The sequence below is a fragment of the Gavia stellata genome, chromosome 4 (genome assembly GCF_030936135.1).
Source record: "Gavia stellata isolate bGavSte3 chromosome 4, bGavSte3.hap2, whole genome shotgun sequence".
Classification (NCBI taxonomy): Eukaryota; Metazoa; Chordata; class Aves; order Gaviiformes; family Gaviidae; genus Gavia; species Gavia stellata.
Genome location: NC_082597.1, coordinates 23,531,283 through 23,550,521, shown reverse-complemented (window position 1 = coordinate 23,550,521; position 19,239 = coordinate 23,531,283). Strand labels below are relative to the sequence as shown.

At 36.4% G+C, this 19,239-nt stretch overlaps 1 protein-coding gene across 1 annotated transcript; it reads right to left on the bottom strand.

The window, feature by feature from the left end:
* Positions 1 to 7,815: 7,815 nt before the first annotated feature.
* On the bottom strand, positions 7,816 to 18,760 carry ZNF800 (zinc finger protein 800). Its single transcript, XM_009811959.2, has 4 exons — positions 18,696 to 18,760; positions 16,349 to 16,444; positions 12,564 to 12,707; positions 7,816 to 9,627 (listed from the first exon to the last, which is right to left on the bottom strand). The coding sequence occupies exons 1-4, from the start codon at positions 18,754 to 18,756 to the stop codon at positions 7,868 to 7,870; spliced, it is 2,061 nt and encodes a 686-aa protein (XP_009810261.1). The 5' UTR covers positions 18,757 to 18,760; the 3' UTR covers positions 7,816 to 7,867.
* Positions 18,761 to 19,239: the final 479 nt, after the last annotated feature.

The window sequence follows — 19,239 nt, the reverse complement described above, 5'->3', positions numbered from 1 at the left end:
GGGTAAAGAGAGTTAAACTTTTCACTAAGAAAAAACACATTTTCTCAAAAAAAAAAAAACCCAAACAAAACCAACAACAAAAAAACCCAAACAAAAAAAGAAAAAACACCCACAAAAAGCTTACGTGTTCCCAAGATGCCCCCAATCACAAACTGTAGGAAGAATATGTTAAATTCTTGTAGGCTTGAGTCAGAACAGTCCACCTTGGCACCACTCTTATGGAAATGACCAAAGAGAGTGTAGGCCTTCTGTCTTGTCTTGATAACAACACATTACAAGGGGCAAGGCAGTTCCTTCAGAAGGGCATTTACAGAAATCATAGGTTTAGCAGAGGTAATTCTAGCTTTGGACACCAAGAGGAGAGAGGAGGGTAGTCAGTGCATATCACCTAAGATGTGCCTCACAGGCAGGTTTCTGCTTTCTCATCAGTCTGCAAATGGTTCTCCATGATAGCTCCGTCCCCAAGCAGTGAGGACACAGGTAATGTATAGGGTACATTAAAAAAAAAAAAAAAAAAAAAAGACAGCGGGTTACCATGGGACAACCACTGCCACTGTCCTCAGCAAGTAGAAGCAAGAGGATACTTCCACTGCTCCTTCCCCAAGGATAACTGAGCATGGTCAGCTGGGAGATGCCTCCAGGCTGCTGGACAAACATGGGAAGGAGGGAGCCTGTAATAACACCAGCGACTTCTAAGAGAAGCAAGAGACTGGCAACAAAATTAAAATCTAGTCATGTTGGAAAAGAGTCTTTAATAAACTTCATGAGAGACAGCAGGCAGTTGGTGCAAACTAGAAAGACACTGAAAGCTAGCTCATACTAGAAAGAATGACACCCGCATGCACAGAGGGCAGAAGGAGCTTAATTTTTCAACGTTTTTTACATTTAAACTGGCAGATTCTGTTCCAGTACCAAGTATTATTCCTCTACTTTAATATTTTGTGTTCTAACAGCATCCATATTTCACAGACCAGAAGGCTGCTGTTGTAACCGTTTAAAAGAAAATGTGGGACAGTTTCACCTCAAGGCTCTGGTCAACTCAACCCCATCCTTTAAAGATGGATGTATATACCTCACCCTTACTATCTAAATTCTCCCCAAGCAGCTTGTCAACTTTCTGTCAACTTTCTCATTTTTATACTGAAGTGCTACACATGCACAATTCCATGTCAGCATACCAAAAAGATCATCTCATGCATCCTTACTTATATGTCAACACTTATATCCTTACCCATTGCCAAGTCCCACATATGCACAGAAAAAAAATATGAAATAGCACAGAGGAGTCTACCACATGCAAGTGTTCTTTGAGGAACAAATGACCCTATTTACCTACTGAGATTTAATAAAAAAGAACAAAGTCACCCACGATCCGTTCAGTTCCGAGCAAGGTCAACAGAGGCATGCACCTTGTTTTCCTCATTTATACCGACGGGAACAAGTACCCTGAGCCAGCATAGACACCTGATCTAAAACCCTGTGAACCCAGACGCCACCTAACCTATTACCAGTTTGACACCATGCAGAGAAATGTCCCAATGGATTTGGAAAGCTGTTTCCACTTTTAGATCTGAAAAGAATTCTTGACCTCCAGTTACCTGCCAATAGCATGAATGAGGTTTTGATGAAAAATGCAGCTTTACACATTTAAAGGATGGAATATGTCCTTTTTACTTGTTCATTCTTAGGTAGTCATGTTTCTTCAAAGACAGAGTGACAGTTCAGATTTAGATACACTATTATAAAGGAAATTGATTACGATGTTTTGCATATTCACAACTATTTTAATTCTAAGCTGCAACCGACCTGCCTTGCCACAAGACAGTGACTTTAAACCAGTTTATTCATCCCTTTGCCACAGAAAGTCACAAGCTGAGGAAGACTGTAAAACCACAACATCCTGGAGAATAAAATCTGAGCAAGGGAAACAAAGAATATAAGAGCACATGCACACAAGATATCCTGCAAACCCTGGACTGTGCTTTTTGGTCTACATTCTGCCCCAGAGCCCACTAAACTCTTTTAGGTAACATCAATGGCTGTGGGAAGATCATCAAAGCAGATTGTTTTGTCCCTAATAAAGGAACCGACTCCCAGGCTCAAAGCACCTAAGTAATGGGAAAGAGCAAATCCAGTTCAGCCACAAGAGCTGAACTAGCTATTACTCTGGAAAGCCTTGTGCTGAGATGACAGACCAAGTAAATCCAAGCTGCCTTAGATTGAAATGGCAGGAAAACAACCACCATCACAACAAAAAAATACCAGTATTACCAGATGCTAATAAATTTAGTGCAGTGGATCACGGACACAGAGAACCTCAATCCTACTTGTAACAGGCAAAAACACTATAAAATCTACTTTTGAAGAATAACATTATAGCAAGATACAAGAGCACATCCTCCTCAGCCATCCAGACTTCACAAAAACCACACCAGCATTGCTCCTGGCAACACAGTGAAACAGTAAGTAGTTTAATCTATTTTGAAGAAAAACCTATTTGGTCTATGTGCTATCAAAGGCTCAGGCTACCTTCATTTCCCACTAAATCCTCAGAGTCAATGACACTGTCTCCTCATTTGAGACATGGTTCCAAGTATGCAACTTTTATTAAGATTACCAGTATCTTGCCAATCCCCAAAGGGATCAATGAACCCAAACAATCCTAACTTTTCAAATAACATTCTACTTTGTGTCTATGAAATTACTACTTTAAGACTGTAACTGAGGGATATCGGGAAGCAAGCTCCCTACAAAAGGGAACTAAAGCATATTCGACATCATCCACTTCCCCTCCACTCCCCTTTTCGTAATGGGTGAACCTTTTACACCCAGCCAGCAGTGTCTCTTGAAAGTCTCCTTATTAGTACAAACAGCAGGCATTCTCCATCAATGTAATTACTGGGGTCCCGTTCTCCACCCCTCATCCCCAACCAACATACTCGTCTACCTTAGTTGTTAACCAATTGTTGTATTTCACTATTCAGCAAAAGAGAATGATGTGAAATATCCACCCACAGTTCTTTCAGCCATCAGTCAAAACTGATCACGTTTTCAGAGTACTTCAAGCACTTGATCAGTCACAAAAATCCTTCACACAGTAGCTTTATGTTCATCCCAGCAGAAGCCAATCAAAAAACAAATGGTGATAATGACCATCAACTATCTAAGCTACAGTTTTCTTTAATTCTCCTGTAAAATTCAGGAGACCAAACACTACAAGGACTTCAAGCCCTGGAATCTAACATTCCAGACAGAAGAGACAAGTGAAACATAAAAATAGAAAACACTCCAAAATTAAACATAAAAAATAAAACAAGGAAGACAAAACACCCTCAGCTGAGAGATGATTAACTAAAGAAAGGCTGGTTTTGTGACAGAGGCCAGCACTTTACTAGACTTCAGCAAGTCTGATGCCTCCAGTACCAGTGAGTTTCACTTGGTGTTTATGCAATATTTCACACCAATTAAAGCTAGCCCCTCAAAGCCTTAGCATTAGAAGATATGTATCACTTTAAAAAAAAAAATCAGACAGGCTTCCATACAGAATGCTTAGATCATCCCCAGTTTTCCATAAGGTATCTCACATTCATTCTGAATAAAAATCTCTTTAACAAGACTCAACCTTAATTCTGAAGGCCCACTAAAGAATTTACATTTGTCTTCACCTAGTCCAAGCAAAAAATGCCAAACTGACGTGACTTATCAATGATGCAAGACTGCATGTTAACTAAAAACTCATATCCAGACACATTAATGCATAACCCTGCAGATAGGCGCCCACATGGATCTTGACTATATTCAAAGCTTTATTACAACTTCTCAGGATTTGCTGAAAAGTATTGTGTGAATTAAAAGCATTAATTAGCAATGCTTCTCCCTTCAATTTTTTCTTTACTCCCATTCAAGATGGTTGCATGGAAAGATTAAAAAAAAAAAAAAAATCACTAAATTGAACAAGTCCATCATAATCGTTTATTTTCCGTACTGGAAAAAGAGAAAACAAAGCTATTCCACAAGTCAGAATGAAAAGGAGACTTGGGCTTCAAAAGAGCTACCCAGTAGATTTAACCTCATGGGAAGGTATTTAAAAAAAAAAAAAAAAAAAAAAAAAAATCTGTGGCAATTGTAAATTACTACGCCACATCTTTAAGAAGAAATACGCTACCCTAAGCTTCAAGTAGAACAAAGCAATTTTGTAGCTCTGTTTATCTACACGGATGCAGAATTGGGAGATCCTTTAGAAGAAAGCTTACCTTTGAAATAGGAGTAACTTCACCTTCCCTTATTTCAAGGTTCCAGCTGCACACTTACCCAGCAAGACAGCAGAAACCACAAGGATTAGCTGAGAAATGAACAGTTATTCTATCACTACACCTGCATTTTAATTTCCTAATCTTAATCCACAGGCATTCAGGAACTAATCCACAGGCATTCAGGAACATTAGTTAAAATGCACTTATATGAATAGCTTGATGTCATCCTTTACAAAAGAATAAACAATGATTATGGCAGTTCTTTTCTTATATTCCAACCATAAAAAGAAGTAACATTAGATGGCCACCAACGTTATTTGCAATGTAAAACTACGTAACCCCATTTTCTTACTAAAAAAACCAGCATAGCCTATCTCCTTCAATATTAATATTCACTTTTGTTTTAAAAGGATAATAAAAACAAGTTTTGCTCAGTCAAGGAAGAGATACCTTTACAAGGAACAAAAAGCCAGTATCAACAGTGTTTTCTAAAAATATATCAAGGGTCAACCATCAGTGTGGAGAAGTCTTCACTCCACAAGTGCCAAACTTTTAATAACAAAACCAACATTTATTACAACAGAATATTACAAACAACTAGTTTCAGTGATCAAAGAGTAAAACTTTACAAAAATGCAAACACTGTAATTTCCGAGCGATAGATATTCCAGGTTTACAAACACGACATCTTTTTGTTTATGCACACTTAAAAGTGATTTCCAGTCTGCTTTATTTTCCATCAAATACAGTACATTTATCCAAACAAAAGCATGTACATTCAATATAGAACATTTTGAGCAACAGCTACAGTCCAGTTCCCATTCACAGTATTTTTAGTGCAATGCACTAACAGGGCCAAATATTTCTCTATCCATAAAAGTATTTTTACTCCTGATCTTGTGATCAACATTTTTAGATATATTTTATACAAAAAGTATATATGAACACGAGGCACCTCCCTAAGTAAGGGAGTGAACCTATATAAAAAACATGGTATTTCTTCTGATGTACAATACCTTTCAAATTGTAGCAATTTGACACAAATCACTAAACAAAGTATTTTCTAAAAAGTAAAAAACCCAAAACAAAACAAAACAAAAAAACCCCCAAACCACTGATGCCTGAAACCTGCCAAGAATTTCATAATGGTAGGCATATGACTGTTTTACTACAATCTTGATTAAAAGGTTAAAAAAAGGTATCTAAAACATTTTCCAAATTATACAAAGTCAAGTGCTACCTATAGTGGTCATTCATGAACTTGAGAGAAAAAATATTTTGATTTTTTCCCATACTATCCTCCCTTTTTTATTAATATTTAATGAAATAAGCTAACATTATAAGTGGTTGTGCACAGATTGTCTGTCTATAATACATCAGCAAATATTCACTACCTTCATATTAACATTAGTGTGTTGATCTTTCAAAAAATAAACTGAAAAAATAAACTGCAACTATCATTAAAGTGCTTGTGTATAATTTTTTTAAAAAATTAAAGAATAGAGGAATGTGGATATTCTTGTAAACTTCCTAGATGTTTACAAAGTTTTCCTATGAACCACATATGGAAACAAAATTAAGATCTTTGAAGCCACTTCAGTACAGTGAAATTCAGAATGTCCCAGAACTGGGAAATTAGTCAATGTGAACAAACTGATGTTATGGCAAATACTAAAAATTAGTACAATTCAGCCAATATACACTACATTGTTTGCTCTTATACATTCATTTGTAATAAATTTAAAACAGTCTATAACACAACATTTGCCAAAGTAGGATATCACAAAAAAGTTAGAGCTGTTCATCAGTTAGCACTACCAGGGAGGACCAGTATGCACGATGAGCTCTCTGAAGATGATTTCCTAAATGAGGAACAAAAATCTTCTTCCAAAGCTGCTGTTCATTATCTTGCCTCTGTACTTTTTTTTAATTTTAGAAAAGTTCATTCTATACTGTGTCAAACCTCAACTGCATAGAGATAACTGCTCATTTAGAAGCACATGTGCATTTCAACTACTTCAGTGTTTTGGGAGGAGGCACTGTCCTACGAACAGTCAGAATGGTTATTAATTTAGTAAGAAAACAGCTTATGAAAATATTTCCTCCTTATAGTACCGTTATCAAGATATTAGCGGTTCCAACAACAAACTAAAGTCTTTTTCATTCAAATGAACTCCAAACTTTCAAAACATCACTTGAACCTATCTGAGGAGAAATGGGAATAAATTAATACTTTGAGTTTACCCATATAATTATGTTTTAAATTACACAACATAAATAACTTATAAGGCTAAAATTTTAATTCTTGATCAAAATGTAGAAGTCACTCCTCCTCTTAAATTCAGGGTCCAGCTCAGTTCATTTTTGAAGTTCCATCCCACTTAGCCAGGATTTGTTACAAAGTCACAAAAGCACCAGATTACAATTTACAATAGCTGAGTGGCAATTCACTACTAAAGCTGAACTCAAATCAAATTACCTCCTGGGAAACAGCATTTCAGAGTTGAAATATAGAACAAGGCACAGATACTTGGTTTTCTTTTCACCAAATAAGGTAGAAAGATAATTCTGAATAAGGATGTTAAAAACTTTTATAGGTATCGCTACTGTCTCTCTTCATTATAATTTTTTGTACAATCCCCCAACCTTCAGGCATTAGTTGGTCATTCTGAAATACAAACTTGACCACATATATACGTTACTTCCTTTTTTAAAAGGTCCTTTTAAAAATAGGCCATCTTTAATATGAAGGCTATGGAAAACTGAGAAACTATGAATATAACCCCTACAAGTGTAAAAAAATTCCCAGAGTACCATATAAGCAGAAGTTTAGAAAATTCTTGGTCAGACTTCTACACATATTTAGGCTTAAAATGAAAATTCTTGATGAGACTCGAACACTTTGAAAAATAAATGACCAGAAGTCTCCAAACCTGTGCTTATATAAATAAGCATTAAAAGAATCAAACCCTAAATTTCATGATTTTAAAGGTGTTTGTAGGCACCTAACTCATACTGATTTTAAATCAAAGCAATTAAGTATCCAAATTACATTCCAAAATACTGTTCTATGTCCTTTTGTTGACAGGGCATAGGCAATACACATTAAAATTAAAACAAAACCAAAAAAAAAAAATGCACAAATAATAATTCCCATAAATTCATAGAGATTTTTTTCTGTCAACAGCTTTTACCGTAGTACCTTTAGTATGTCTTCAACTGGGTCACCGAGAAGTTAATTAACAGGTTAAGTTATTCAAACCAAACAAAAGTATTGTTAATTTAAAAAAATTACTATTTTAGAAATGTACATATATTAGCTTGATTACAATAGATGCCTTAAGACAATTTAAAGAGTTGACTTGGTACAGTTTAATCTATATTCTATTCCAACTTCCTACAATGACAAATTTAGAACTTAACTCTTCTCCAAAACACTAAAAACAAAATTTAAGAAACAAATTTGACATCTACCTTAGTATTTAAGCTGCTAAACCATAAGATCTATGGAAAAATACATTTTCAGCAATAAATCAACAACAGCAAAAGAAAGGCAGTGGTTTTGTTTTGTTTTTTTTTTTTTAAAAAAAAGACAAAACACTTTTTAATTTTCCTCACCAGACAACAGCTTTAGATCTTGTACTTCTGCCTTTGGTTTTATTTTCTTCAGGTGAATGAGATACATTTGCTTTGTGGGTTTTCTTATGATGTTCTAGAAAAGCTTTTCTGGCAAACGCTTTCCCACATTTATTGCATCGGTGCAGAGAAAAGTTTTTTGTTACTTTTACTTCAATGCCAACATCAGCTCCTTCATACTTTTTATTGGGAGAATTAGAGGTGACATCCTGTTTTGAACCAATCTGTTTTGTTTCATCCCTCTGAGGGCCTCTTTTTGTCACCTTATTTAGAACAAGATCAATTGGCTTTTTTATTGCTCTAATTTCTAAACTTGCAGTTATTTTCCCAAGGTAGCGTGGTGACTTTTTATGAACTACAGTTATATGCCGTATTACATCACGTTTGCGACGTGTTTCATAAGAGCAGAGTGGACACCTGTAGTATTTAACATAAATGTTATTTCCATCTGTGTGTAATTCAATGTGTTTTGTCAAGTTCTGTTTAGAAGTAAACTGGCGTTTACAGAGTTTACAGTAAAGCTGCTTGAAGTCAAAGCCAGCTGAAAGTTTTGGCTTCCTGTTTTTTTGCTGGCCACCTGCAGCAGATGCATTGGTTGATTTAGAGGTTGATTTACAGGTTGATTTAGAGGTTGATTTAATGGTTGATTTAGAATTTGATTTAGAGTTTTCAGAGTCCTGTTTAACTTTATTTTTCTGTGCTGACGGTGTGCTCTTTTTCTCATTTGAATTATTTGTTCCCTTTAATTCACTCTGTGGAGAAAGGGCAATAGAAGGGGGTGAAGGTTCTACTGAATCTGCTGGTTCAATTTTTATTTCTGTGCCATTGGCAGTATTGTTGGGTCCTTTCTCTCTTTTAGAGTTCTTTCCAGAAAGAGTTATCTTGTGAACAATTTGCATGTGCCTTTTCAGCATTATTTGTGAACTATATTTTCTCTTGCACAGAAGGCATTTGCATGCAGTTAAATTGTATTCAGCCTTTGAAGATGACTTTTGTTTTCGGGTCTTAAAAGATTTTTTAGCAGAAACTGTATCCAAGAACAAAGGTTGCCCAGGCTTTGTAGCGATATCAGGAGTAATGGAATCCCTTCTTAATCCTCTATGAACTTCATCAAAATGCCTCCTTACGTTGGCTTTTGTAGCAAATGATTTATAACATACAGGACAACTTCTACCTAATGTTACAAGAACATTCTTATTTCGTCCTTTTGCGGAGCACTGATTTGGTTTCTTTTTTGTTTCTATGTACTTCTTTAGCTCTTCTATCTTTTTTTTGTGCACTTTTCGAATGTGCCGGCGTACACTGCGTCTGGAGTGAAATTCTTTCCTACACAGGCAACATATCAACTGGTGGCCAAAATCAGAATTATCCAGCGAGTCCAACTCAGGATTTACTGCTGGAGGCTGCTCTTCAGGAGTAGGTATCACCTTGTTTGTAATGGGATCAGCAGGAGGTAATTCTACAGTCTCCCCAGCTGGGATTGGGGCTGGAGCTGAAACAGTCTTGGGTTGCTCAGTGCTGGGTTCCTGTATCTGTACTGGAGCTTGATCAGGGGTACTATTACTTTCTACGTTCTCGTCTGGGCTATCAGTCCTTGATACATATTGAAATACAGCATTCTGATTAGTTTCTATAGGTTCCAATTTAATTACATACTCTTGCTTATCTACCCTTGGATAGATTGCTTCCAGGAGGTCATTTATGGCTTGACTCTGTTTATCATTTATATCTGGGAGGTCTGTGAAAAGAGGCAAAGGTATTTTTTAATGATTTGGTAATTTCAAATTATTTACATTTCAAAGTATCTTTTAACCACTGTGTCAATTCAGTCACCAAATTTGTACATACCCTGTATTTGTACTATTTTTCTGACCATTTATACTTAGAAGCTTTGAGTAATCATTGTTATCAAACCAGTAAAAGTTACTTTTTTATTAAAAGCCAATATTGGATGTACACCCTTCTAACATACTAATGTGAAAGCCACCTAAACTAAAAATTAGTTTGCCTCGAATTAAACTGATCTTTAAAAATCTGTATCAATTGCAAAAATAACATTATATGACTGAGCTTGTTCTGCAGGTGTGCAACTAAGCCTGAAGTATCATTAGAAACTGATTTTCCTACTGCTGGAAACAGGCATTCTCAATAAAGGAACCCAATTCTGTAAATAAGCTCTTCTCGGTGAATTCTAAACAGTCCTTAAGAAAGAATGAAACATCTGTATAACCGGAGCACTACATGAAGATATAAGAAAATAAGAGAGAAATTAACTTCTGGGGCAGGGAAAGGTTTTAGTAATACCAAAGGAGTTAATAGGCTCAGTGATACTGTAAGATAGTAAATGTTAAGGACAGAAAAATCCTGTATTATTCAGGAGAAAAAAAATTGTACTGATTTCTCAAAATGATAAAAACTGAACCAAAGAAGTTATTTCAAGAAAGAATAACCTCACTGAGGTTCACCAAAGGTTCATTCTGTGTTCTGCCCTGATGAGTAAGAGCAGACTTAAAGAAAGGATACAGGGATTCTCCTTGTTTGACTGAGGCCAGTAAACTTCTCAAGCTGAAGTCTGCCTTTAAAGTACTGTTTTAATACACCTAGTTTCCAAAAAGTTTATTCAAATGCTTTTGAACCATTTATATCCTTGGCTACCACAATGTTAAGCAGTGCTTTTTTGTTGGTTTTACCAGAAATACTGGTAATTTTACTGTCTGGTAATTTTGCTGGATACCCCACGGTTTTTGTATTTTGAAAAAAAAAAGAAAAACAAACAATTGCTCTGATTTACCTCCATGCCATTCATGATTTTACAGGCCTCAGTAACACCCTGTTTTTAAATGCCAAATTAGTTCAGTGATCTAGTTCCCAGCACAATACGCTAAGCGTTTGCACTGGCATAATTAAGAAGCCTGAGTGCTACAGCAAAAAGGTGAGGCACTGAGATGATACAGTTCAAAATTATCCATGATGATTTGAAAATGTGAGTCCTGGTAACAGCTAATTAAAAACCCACACTTAGTCAGGGTTGTTCCTTCCACACTGCCAGCAATGTGTCAGTACAAAAAATATGTTGGTTTGTTGCTCAGAACCCAGCTTTTAACACTGAATTTTTAACACCTTTTGCAGTCAATTTCAAATGGGACTATCTATATAATTTTTAGCAAGGGTAAAAACTCCTTCCTGTTTCATAGCACCTTTTCAGACTACTTAATAATTACACTAACAGAATACATCTCAAAAAAGTCATCAGGGAATAGTATTTGGGATCTTTCACCGTAGGAATGCTGAACTTTTATTCCTATCTCTGGTTCGCTATCTTTTAATTTTATTTATTGAAAAAACCCTCCCACTTTATTAAATAATCATTATACTCCATTTTATATAAAACATAAGTATTTATATAGTTTTCTTCAGAGCATGTAGTATTATTCTTTTCATTTGCATCCCTGAAATATGAAAGATAACCAGCCAATTAAATGAACCCTAGAATGTCAGGAGTTGGAGGGGAAGTCTTTATTCAGCATAATTTTATTTTGCTTAGAAACTTTTGCATGTAAGTCAGATGCACTTCTAACCTTGCTTTGAAAATATAACTCATCCTTTTTCACAGAGAAGCTCTGTGACTCTCTGCAACTGGTCAAGCACACTCATTTAAGGAAGGTGACAGTACTAGTCTTTTCACCTTCTCCTTCACAACACTAGCCTATGTAATTCTCTACTCATTCCTAATTTTTGAAATATTGAGGCAGGAAGGCATTAATCGGGAAAGAAAAATCCTCGTTGCACCTATGTTGATCTAGTCAAGAGATCAAGATAATTAGAAAGCTTTACAAAACATTTTTAAATGCTGGCACATTTCCAAATTATTCAGCTTTACTCAGATCAACAAAAAGTCATCACTGGAATGAGACTTTAATAAATTTCTTTTTCCATAAAAATATACTTCTTTATTTTTTCCTCATCATTTAAGTCAGTTTCTTTTAATAATAAAGTTTAATTTCTACAAGAAAGGTGGTGGGCTAGGCATGATCACATAGAATATCTTAAAGCAGCGTAAGGTGAGGTGAGGCAAGGCGGTGGGAAAGAGATAGTATTATTGAAGCACAGGTCCTTAAAGAAAAGGGTGAACACTTATGTTTTTCGTAATGAGTAAGACTGAAGGACTGCATCCATGACACTGAGAGCTTCCCAAGTACAGGAGAGAATTATGGATACTGATCCAAGCCGCTTTACAGGATCCAACTGGAGTCCATCAGAGCTATGCTAATCTAAAACTGAAACGCCTCGTTAGAGCCACACTTTTCTATGAGATTCATTTCCCAGTCCTCTGGCATACTGTGAAAGATACTGAAAAGTAAAGAGGGAAAGACAGGAAAGAAAAAGGGGAAGAAGGAATAAAAAGTGTTAACAGTGGCACTCTTCATTAAAAGGTTGGACGTATAAACTAGCTAACAAATTATGACATTAACATGGGTCTCAGTTGTTAATACATATTAAGTCAGTGCTGTAGCTTATTTACTATCATAAAAGTGATCTACATATGTTACTATTGAAAGCTAATTCCACTTCCCTTTCTGCATTTTGTTTCTGTTGTGTTTGTATAAATGGTACAGAAAGATAAGTTTCTCAACTTCAGATACTTTATTAAATATTTCAATTAGTAAGACTTACTGTCATCCATCTGGAGACTTGGAGGACAATAAAACTTTTTATGAGTAATTAAATTCGGTAATCCTCTGAAGAGACTCCGACACAATTTACACTCAAAAATGGTGTCCACATCTTTTAACAAGATATGTTTAAGTTGTTTAGTTCCTGTAATAAAAAAAAAGTTACACTTAAGGAAGGTTTTCCGTTCACCTTTTGATTCGCATCATCCCATGAAAGTGGAATCATCTTAAAACATGACAATTGTAACAGTATTTTATCTTGTGTTAATGCTACTTCACTGCACTGTAATTTTATGATACATACACGAAGTTTCACTATGAAAACAAAACTAGTTAAAAAAAAAAGAAAAAGCCAAGGACTGCGCACACTACAGTTTACAGGGAAAGCATAATGATTTACGATAAAAACTAACACCTAACATTAGGAAGGAGTCCATACTATAGAATCTGGTTGCTACAATACAATTGCCCAACAGGAAAGAATAAGCACCTAGAACATTTAAAGAAGCCTGCAGTATTTTTTCTTTAAGCTTATCCAACAGTGCTAAGAAAACAAGATATATACATTTACTTCATTTAAAAACAATACCCAGTAAGGCAAAAAACTAGAGCATTCAATAAAACAAAGACAATAACTAACAGGTCAAGAAATGTTACTCCATCTAGGTATCTGACCCAAGGTCAAGATGATGATGCTTAGGCAAGAAAGTAGAACTGCAGACATATTTTCAGCTTGCTGAAAGGAAAATACATATAATTTAAGTCAGAAACTTTTCTATTAAAACACAGGAAGTGTGACAAAATATGCAAGTTTTCCAGACTATTACACAATGTATATTCAAAAAAACCCCACAAAGATACAGTTTGATCTAGCATTGTTGATGCATTCCAGCTCCTGCCTTGCTTAAAGAACTAAAGGATTCAGAGTTTAAGTTAGACTTCAAATTCACTCCTTCATTTCTCATCTCACAAAAATTATGAACGTAATGCCTACAATTAGCAATGGATTACTAAATGATGAATACTTACCCACTCCAAATTAGAAAGAAACATTAGCTAAACAAATTCCGCTAATTTCTCTATCTTGATTTTTTTTCTTATAATGGAATAAATAAAAATTAATCAAAATTAGTCCAACAAGCAAAAATATAATTAAACTGGACCAAGAATAAATAGTATCAGACAACTATGAAACAGCATCAAGACATTCTTCAGGCTGAAACAGAAGTTCAGGTTTTCTGTCATCACAGACACTTCTCTTAAGAATTCCTTTTAAAGATCAAACTCCGAGTCACACTGCAGAACTATTTCCTAAAGGAAACTCTTTCAAATATTAGTAATTTCATAACAACTAATAGATCTTCAATATGAATGGGCCTTACCAAGACAAATTTTTATTTCTTGGTGTAATGGTAGTACTACAAAATTTTTTAGAACTGAGTTTTAGCAAAGCACAATGTCTTCTACTTCTGCAACAATTGCTTGAAAATGGGACACAAACTTGACTGACTGAGGCTACCGCACAGTTTCCATCCCCTCCTCTGCCTTTCCTGGGCCACAGCCCTAGCCTCTTGTCTTTTCCTCTCTCTGCTCTTTCTTCAAGTGTTACTAACATCACCTTCACCTGACCTGTATTTTTACAAAGGGACTCCTGGACAAATATTTCGATTTAGTGAAAATCCCAAATTTAAAAATTGTATGGAGTTCCCCCAAAAGCAAGTTGTTTACTTAGATCTCGCCAACCAACGTTTGAATTTCTGCATATAAAGGAAACCACTGACAAAAACCCAGCTGAAGAAAACTGCAGATGGTTCATGTAGATAAAATTCCAGTAAGTTACCAAACTATAATTCAAACAAAAGGCCTCCGATTTGGTGACAGCATACAATAAACCAAAATTTGGCCATGCTGTTGATGCATGCCCTAGTCACAAACCCCTCTCTCAAACAAAAAAAAAAAAAAATCATCTAATTCTCCACTATTTCTTAATCAAGGGACACACAAGTCCCTCATTCTCTCTCCTGTTACGTTGACATTTCAGTCTCTTTCCATTCAGGACTGAAATGTTTTTGTCTAATCCCAATTACTGGGCTTAAGAATTACTGGGTGAGATTAAAGGACTTATGACATACTGGAGGTCAAACTGGATGACACGGTTGTCACTCTGGCTTCAAACCATCCTTATGCAACTATGAAGCTTTTCACTGGTGGGAGTAAAAAAATTGGTCCTTTTGAATTAATCTGTAGACCTTTAGGGACTTCTGGAAACAGCAAATAAATTTAAAACATCCACTGGTTTTGTGGACACAGCAAGCAGAGAAAAAATAATCACCTCTTTATTCTTCACCAACTGCAGACTGTGGCAACGAGCAGTCAGTCTTCTGCCAGCATATGCTGCCTCCAGCTTACTGAAGCCTTCTCTATTTTGTAGTTACATCTAACTGGGGCAGGTGATACTTTGTCAGATTCTGTTAATATTTGTAAATGTCGATCCTAGAATAACATCATAGTCACCAGAAATCGGTACAGACCATTGGTTTTTACAAATACTTCTCTGGCAGAAATACCAAAGTGTATGCCTTTAGCAGGCAATTTCATTTTTAGGAAAAAAAAATAGATTCAAATTCATCTGTTATGCTAATGCTTTGGATGACAGAAGGTTCTGCTAAAACCGCTTAAATAGTTATGGACAATACTCTGGCTTTAACCTCTATTTCTTTACCACAAGAATCAAAATAGTTTCTTTCCATAACGAAATGTTGCTTGTTCAAAACTAACCAGTAAAAACTTGGTTTAAGTCCTTTTGCCTTCTGTCCAACTTCCCTAGTGCAGATGACTGAAGATGGCAATGTAAGCTATCAATTTAACACCTGCCAGTGAGGACAATCTGGAAGTAGCCCAGAGACAGAATAGTTGCAACTAGTGCATGCTGTCACCAGTAGAGATTCCATTAATCTGCTTCAAGCGAAAGAAGCCTGCCACACATATCTGAGGCCTTAGGCTATCTCAACCAAACTAAAAAAGGTTACTAATGACGACTCCCACATCCAGTTTTTCTTCTTGTATTAAGTTGTTGAAATGCTAGTGGAGAACTTAAAAATTGCACCCTCTTACAAAACTCAGCCCAGACATGTATCCCATTACATAGCAGTGATGATTTATAGATATGAAATGTTTCATGTATAACAGCTCTATGTGGAAAAATCTAGAAACATATGGATAGCAGATTAAAGACATCGCTTTTATTTTTGTAATAACTGCTGGGTTCTTGCACCAAGGGTTGTGAAAATAAAATGTTTGGTTTGCCATATTAGAGGCATAGAAACAGCTAGAAAACACTAAAGGTTTCAATCATCTTTAGCATGCTCACCCAAACGCTCAGTTGTTCTTCTTACGTTGCTATGTATTGCAACTCCCAAAACCAATCAAGGAACACCTTAAAAGTAACATGATAAAGCAATTCTAAAAAGTTCAAAGTAAACACTAGATTTTCTCTTCATCTCAGGAGTTTTAGGATAAACTCATTAATAACATCAGAAGGGATGACACAAAGCAGAACAACAAACTAATTTTTAATGGTTTTGAAAGATAACTATAGAGCAGGAGCTGGATCTTCACTACCTTATATGAAAACCCTTATTACAAGGAACAGCGCCTAATTCCAAAAACCTACAAATAGTCTGCAAACATGTAGAAAGTCAGGTGTTGGTTATTTTAATATACTAAATGTACATAACTCTTATAACAAGGTAATGAACATCTTAAGAGTCAGGCATAGTTTCATACCTGATCGAAAACACTCAATGATTTGTTGAATACCGGATTTTGATGTTTGCAGAGGCTGCTGTAATAATGGAGGATCACCAGGTTCCAACAGATGCACTGAAATATATAAAAGGATAATAAGCCACTGGAGAACACTCAGGCGATCTTTATTAAGTTATGGATTTTCTGTGCATACAGTAAACTAGCCAAAAAGAAAGGCCAGGTCTACAGTAAAAGTTGCCTTATTCAAAAATTTTATCTACACTGAATTAAAAAACTGTCAACACTGAATTTTCCAGCCATGATACCGTCTGACCTTTTGCTGTCATTTCAACTATTTAAAGAAAATACATATTCAAAGCTACCTTTATCAAACACAAAAACATACAAATATATAAAACCAAATTAACTACTAGAAATTTTCATCAATCAAAGCAATTCCCCAGAACAATCTACTTGACTCGCATCGTTCAAACCGAAACAGAGGTACAAAAAAGCATTACCAAATACTGTACTTCACAGTGTACTATGTGATTTCAATGTTGCCAGTACACACCTAAGCACTGAATCCAAATTTAAAATAGCAATGATCAGAAAAAAGCACAAGCATAATACGTAGCATATACCAAAAATAGCTATTACAATATTCTTAACCAATAAAACCACATTCAATAAATGCTTCTGGTTCAAGCAAACTGCTGAAGTAATACGTTATTTCTGAAGTTTCATTCCACATCACAATCTTTGTAAAATCTATTGAAACTAAAACATTTATTGATCAGGATGATTATTAGTTATTCCAATACACGGTATTTACACATATGAAAATTAATAGCGTTCCACTGCTGTATACACACACGGCAATTAAGCTTTTCCCAGAGGGAAAACCAAATTTAAATTAATAAGAGCACTTATTCAAACATGTGTTTGCAAAATCATGAGTTAGGTGTTCTTTTTAATACCTTATTGACAAAATAACTAGCTTTGTTCTTTATAAATTGGCTCCTACCTTGTCCATTTGGTTTAATTTTTAACCCCATTGTAAGGTTTCCATTTTTAAATGAAGCACTGAGCATCTCTAAGAAGTTTATTTTTGATAAAGAGCAGGACAGGCATAGTATAAAACTATTTAGAGATATTAAGTGCAAATAGATTAAACACATTTTGACAGGAAAGTTGTTCTAAAAGATGTAAGGTTATAAATAAATTCAAGCTGAAAAGAACATCAGAAAGAAAAGCAGTCTAAGAAAAGAATGATAGAATGAGCACTCCACCCAACTATGCTGGCCCCATAATATACTATTATATATACGATCACATAACAACCATTACAAATCAGCTAATCGTTTAGGGATCTCTAACACAATGACATATTGTATTCTATTAGCCTATTCCCTATTCTTCAAAATAGTATATTTCGGTTCGTATACTGCCTCTAATATGCATGTGCAACACCCACTGACATCAAGAGGAGTGACATACGTGAAGCAGACATAACACATCACTGTTATTTGTAAGGCGAAAAAGGTATTTTAGCTTTTTTAAAGCATTAGAACAACTCGAAACCATTTCATCTTAAACACAAAGAAATGTTTCTACTAGCTGAACAATACCTACTCTCAAATTACATTGAATTAAAGGAGCATTATCAAAGTTGCCATGCTCACGCTTTCAACTATTAATTCCCCAAACTGATGCCTTTCTTTTCAAAACACAAGTGAAAGCATCCAAATAACAAACTCTAGCACAAGGCAACATGAAAGGAAGCAAATTTCATTTTAGGCTAACAATTATAACAGTAGGCAGAGCAATTACAAAAAAAGTCTAACAAGTTGGCTGAACCTTCAAAGTATTCATTATACTTTCCACTGATGGCATCCTCCATGTCACACAGCAGTGGAATGCAAACAGCCGTTTCAAGACTTGGGTTTTTTTTCTCCTCTGAGAAAAAGGTCTTCAAGTTCATCAGAGATCAGCAGAGAAGATGTAAAGTAAAAACATAAACAGCGAATTCAAGAGATTGCCAGAAACGTCACTTTACAAAAAATTCACAGTATTACACTTTTTGGAAACAAAAAGGCCAGTTGTTTTACACAAGTTCTCGCCTTCCTCTTGCTCACTGCATACAATGCCCATGTGGTGGCTTGGGGATTATTGCACATCTTGCAGGAACTGAGAAATTATCTTCCTGAAATAGTTCTAACATGACAGTTCAAGAATATTAAAAAAACATTTCCAAACAAAATCCAGAAACTTTTTACATCTAAAACTGTCACTAATGATGCGCATTTGCAACATCACAACAGTTTCCGCAAGCTTTTAACGAAGGAGATAAGTAGAGCAGCCAAAGCATCACACCCCACTGTACCTGGTTCACAGCATCCATGGTGATGGTGGTCAGTCTGACAACACTTGTCCCTTAGAGGCATTTTCCGTGCGCACGACCTACTTTCCTTCTACATCCAGCAGCTCGTTTCTTCTAAAGTAAGAAAATTAACTGTCACCCCCAAAGAACAGGCAGCTCAGGACAGCGCTGACCTCGCACACCCACTTCCTACAACGGCACCGCCGGAGCAGGCCGGGAGGCAGCGGCACCCTTCGCCCAGGAGAAAGTTTCCATTGTTTACAGCAGGTCTCACAACGCCCTCTGCAACGGCCGCTGCAGCGAGCCCGGCCGCAACGCTCCGCTCCCTCCCGCCCGGGCCCCGCCACCCAGCGCGGCCCGGCCCGGCCCGCCTCGGCCACGCGCGCCCGCCCCGCCGCCACCTGCGCCTCGGCCGGCGGAGGAGAGCCCCCGGCCGCCGCCAGCCCAGCCGCCGTCCTCCCCGCCGAGCCGAGCCCAGCCGCCCGGCCCCGCGCCCCCTCAGCGGGCGGCTCCCGCCGCGCCGCTCTCCCACCGCCCCTCGCCGCGC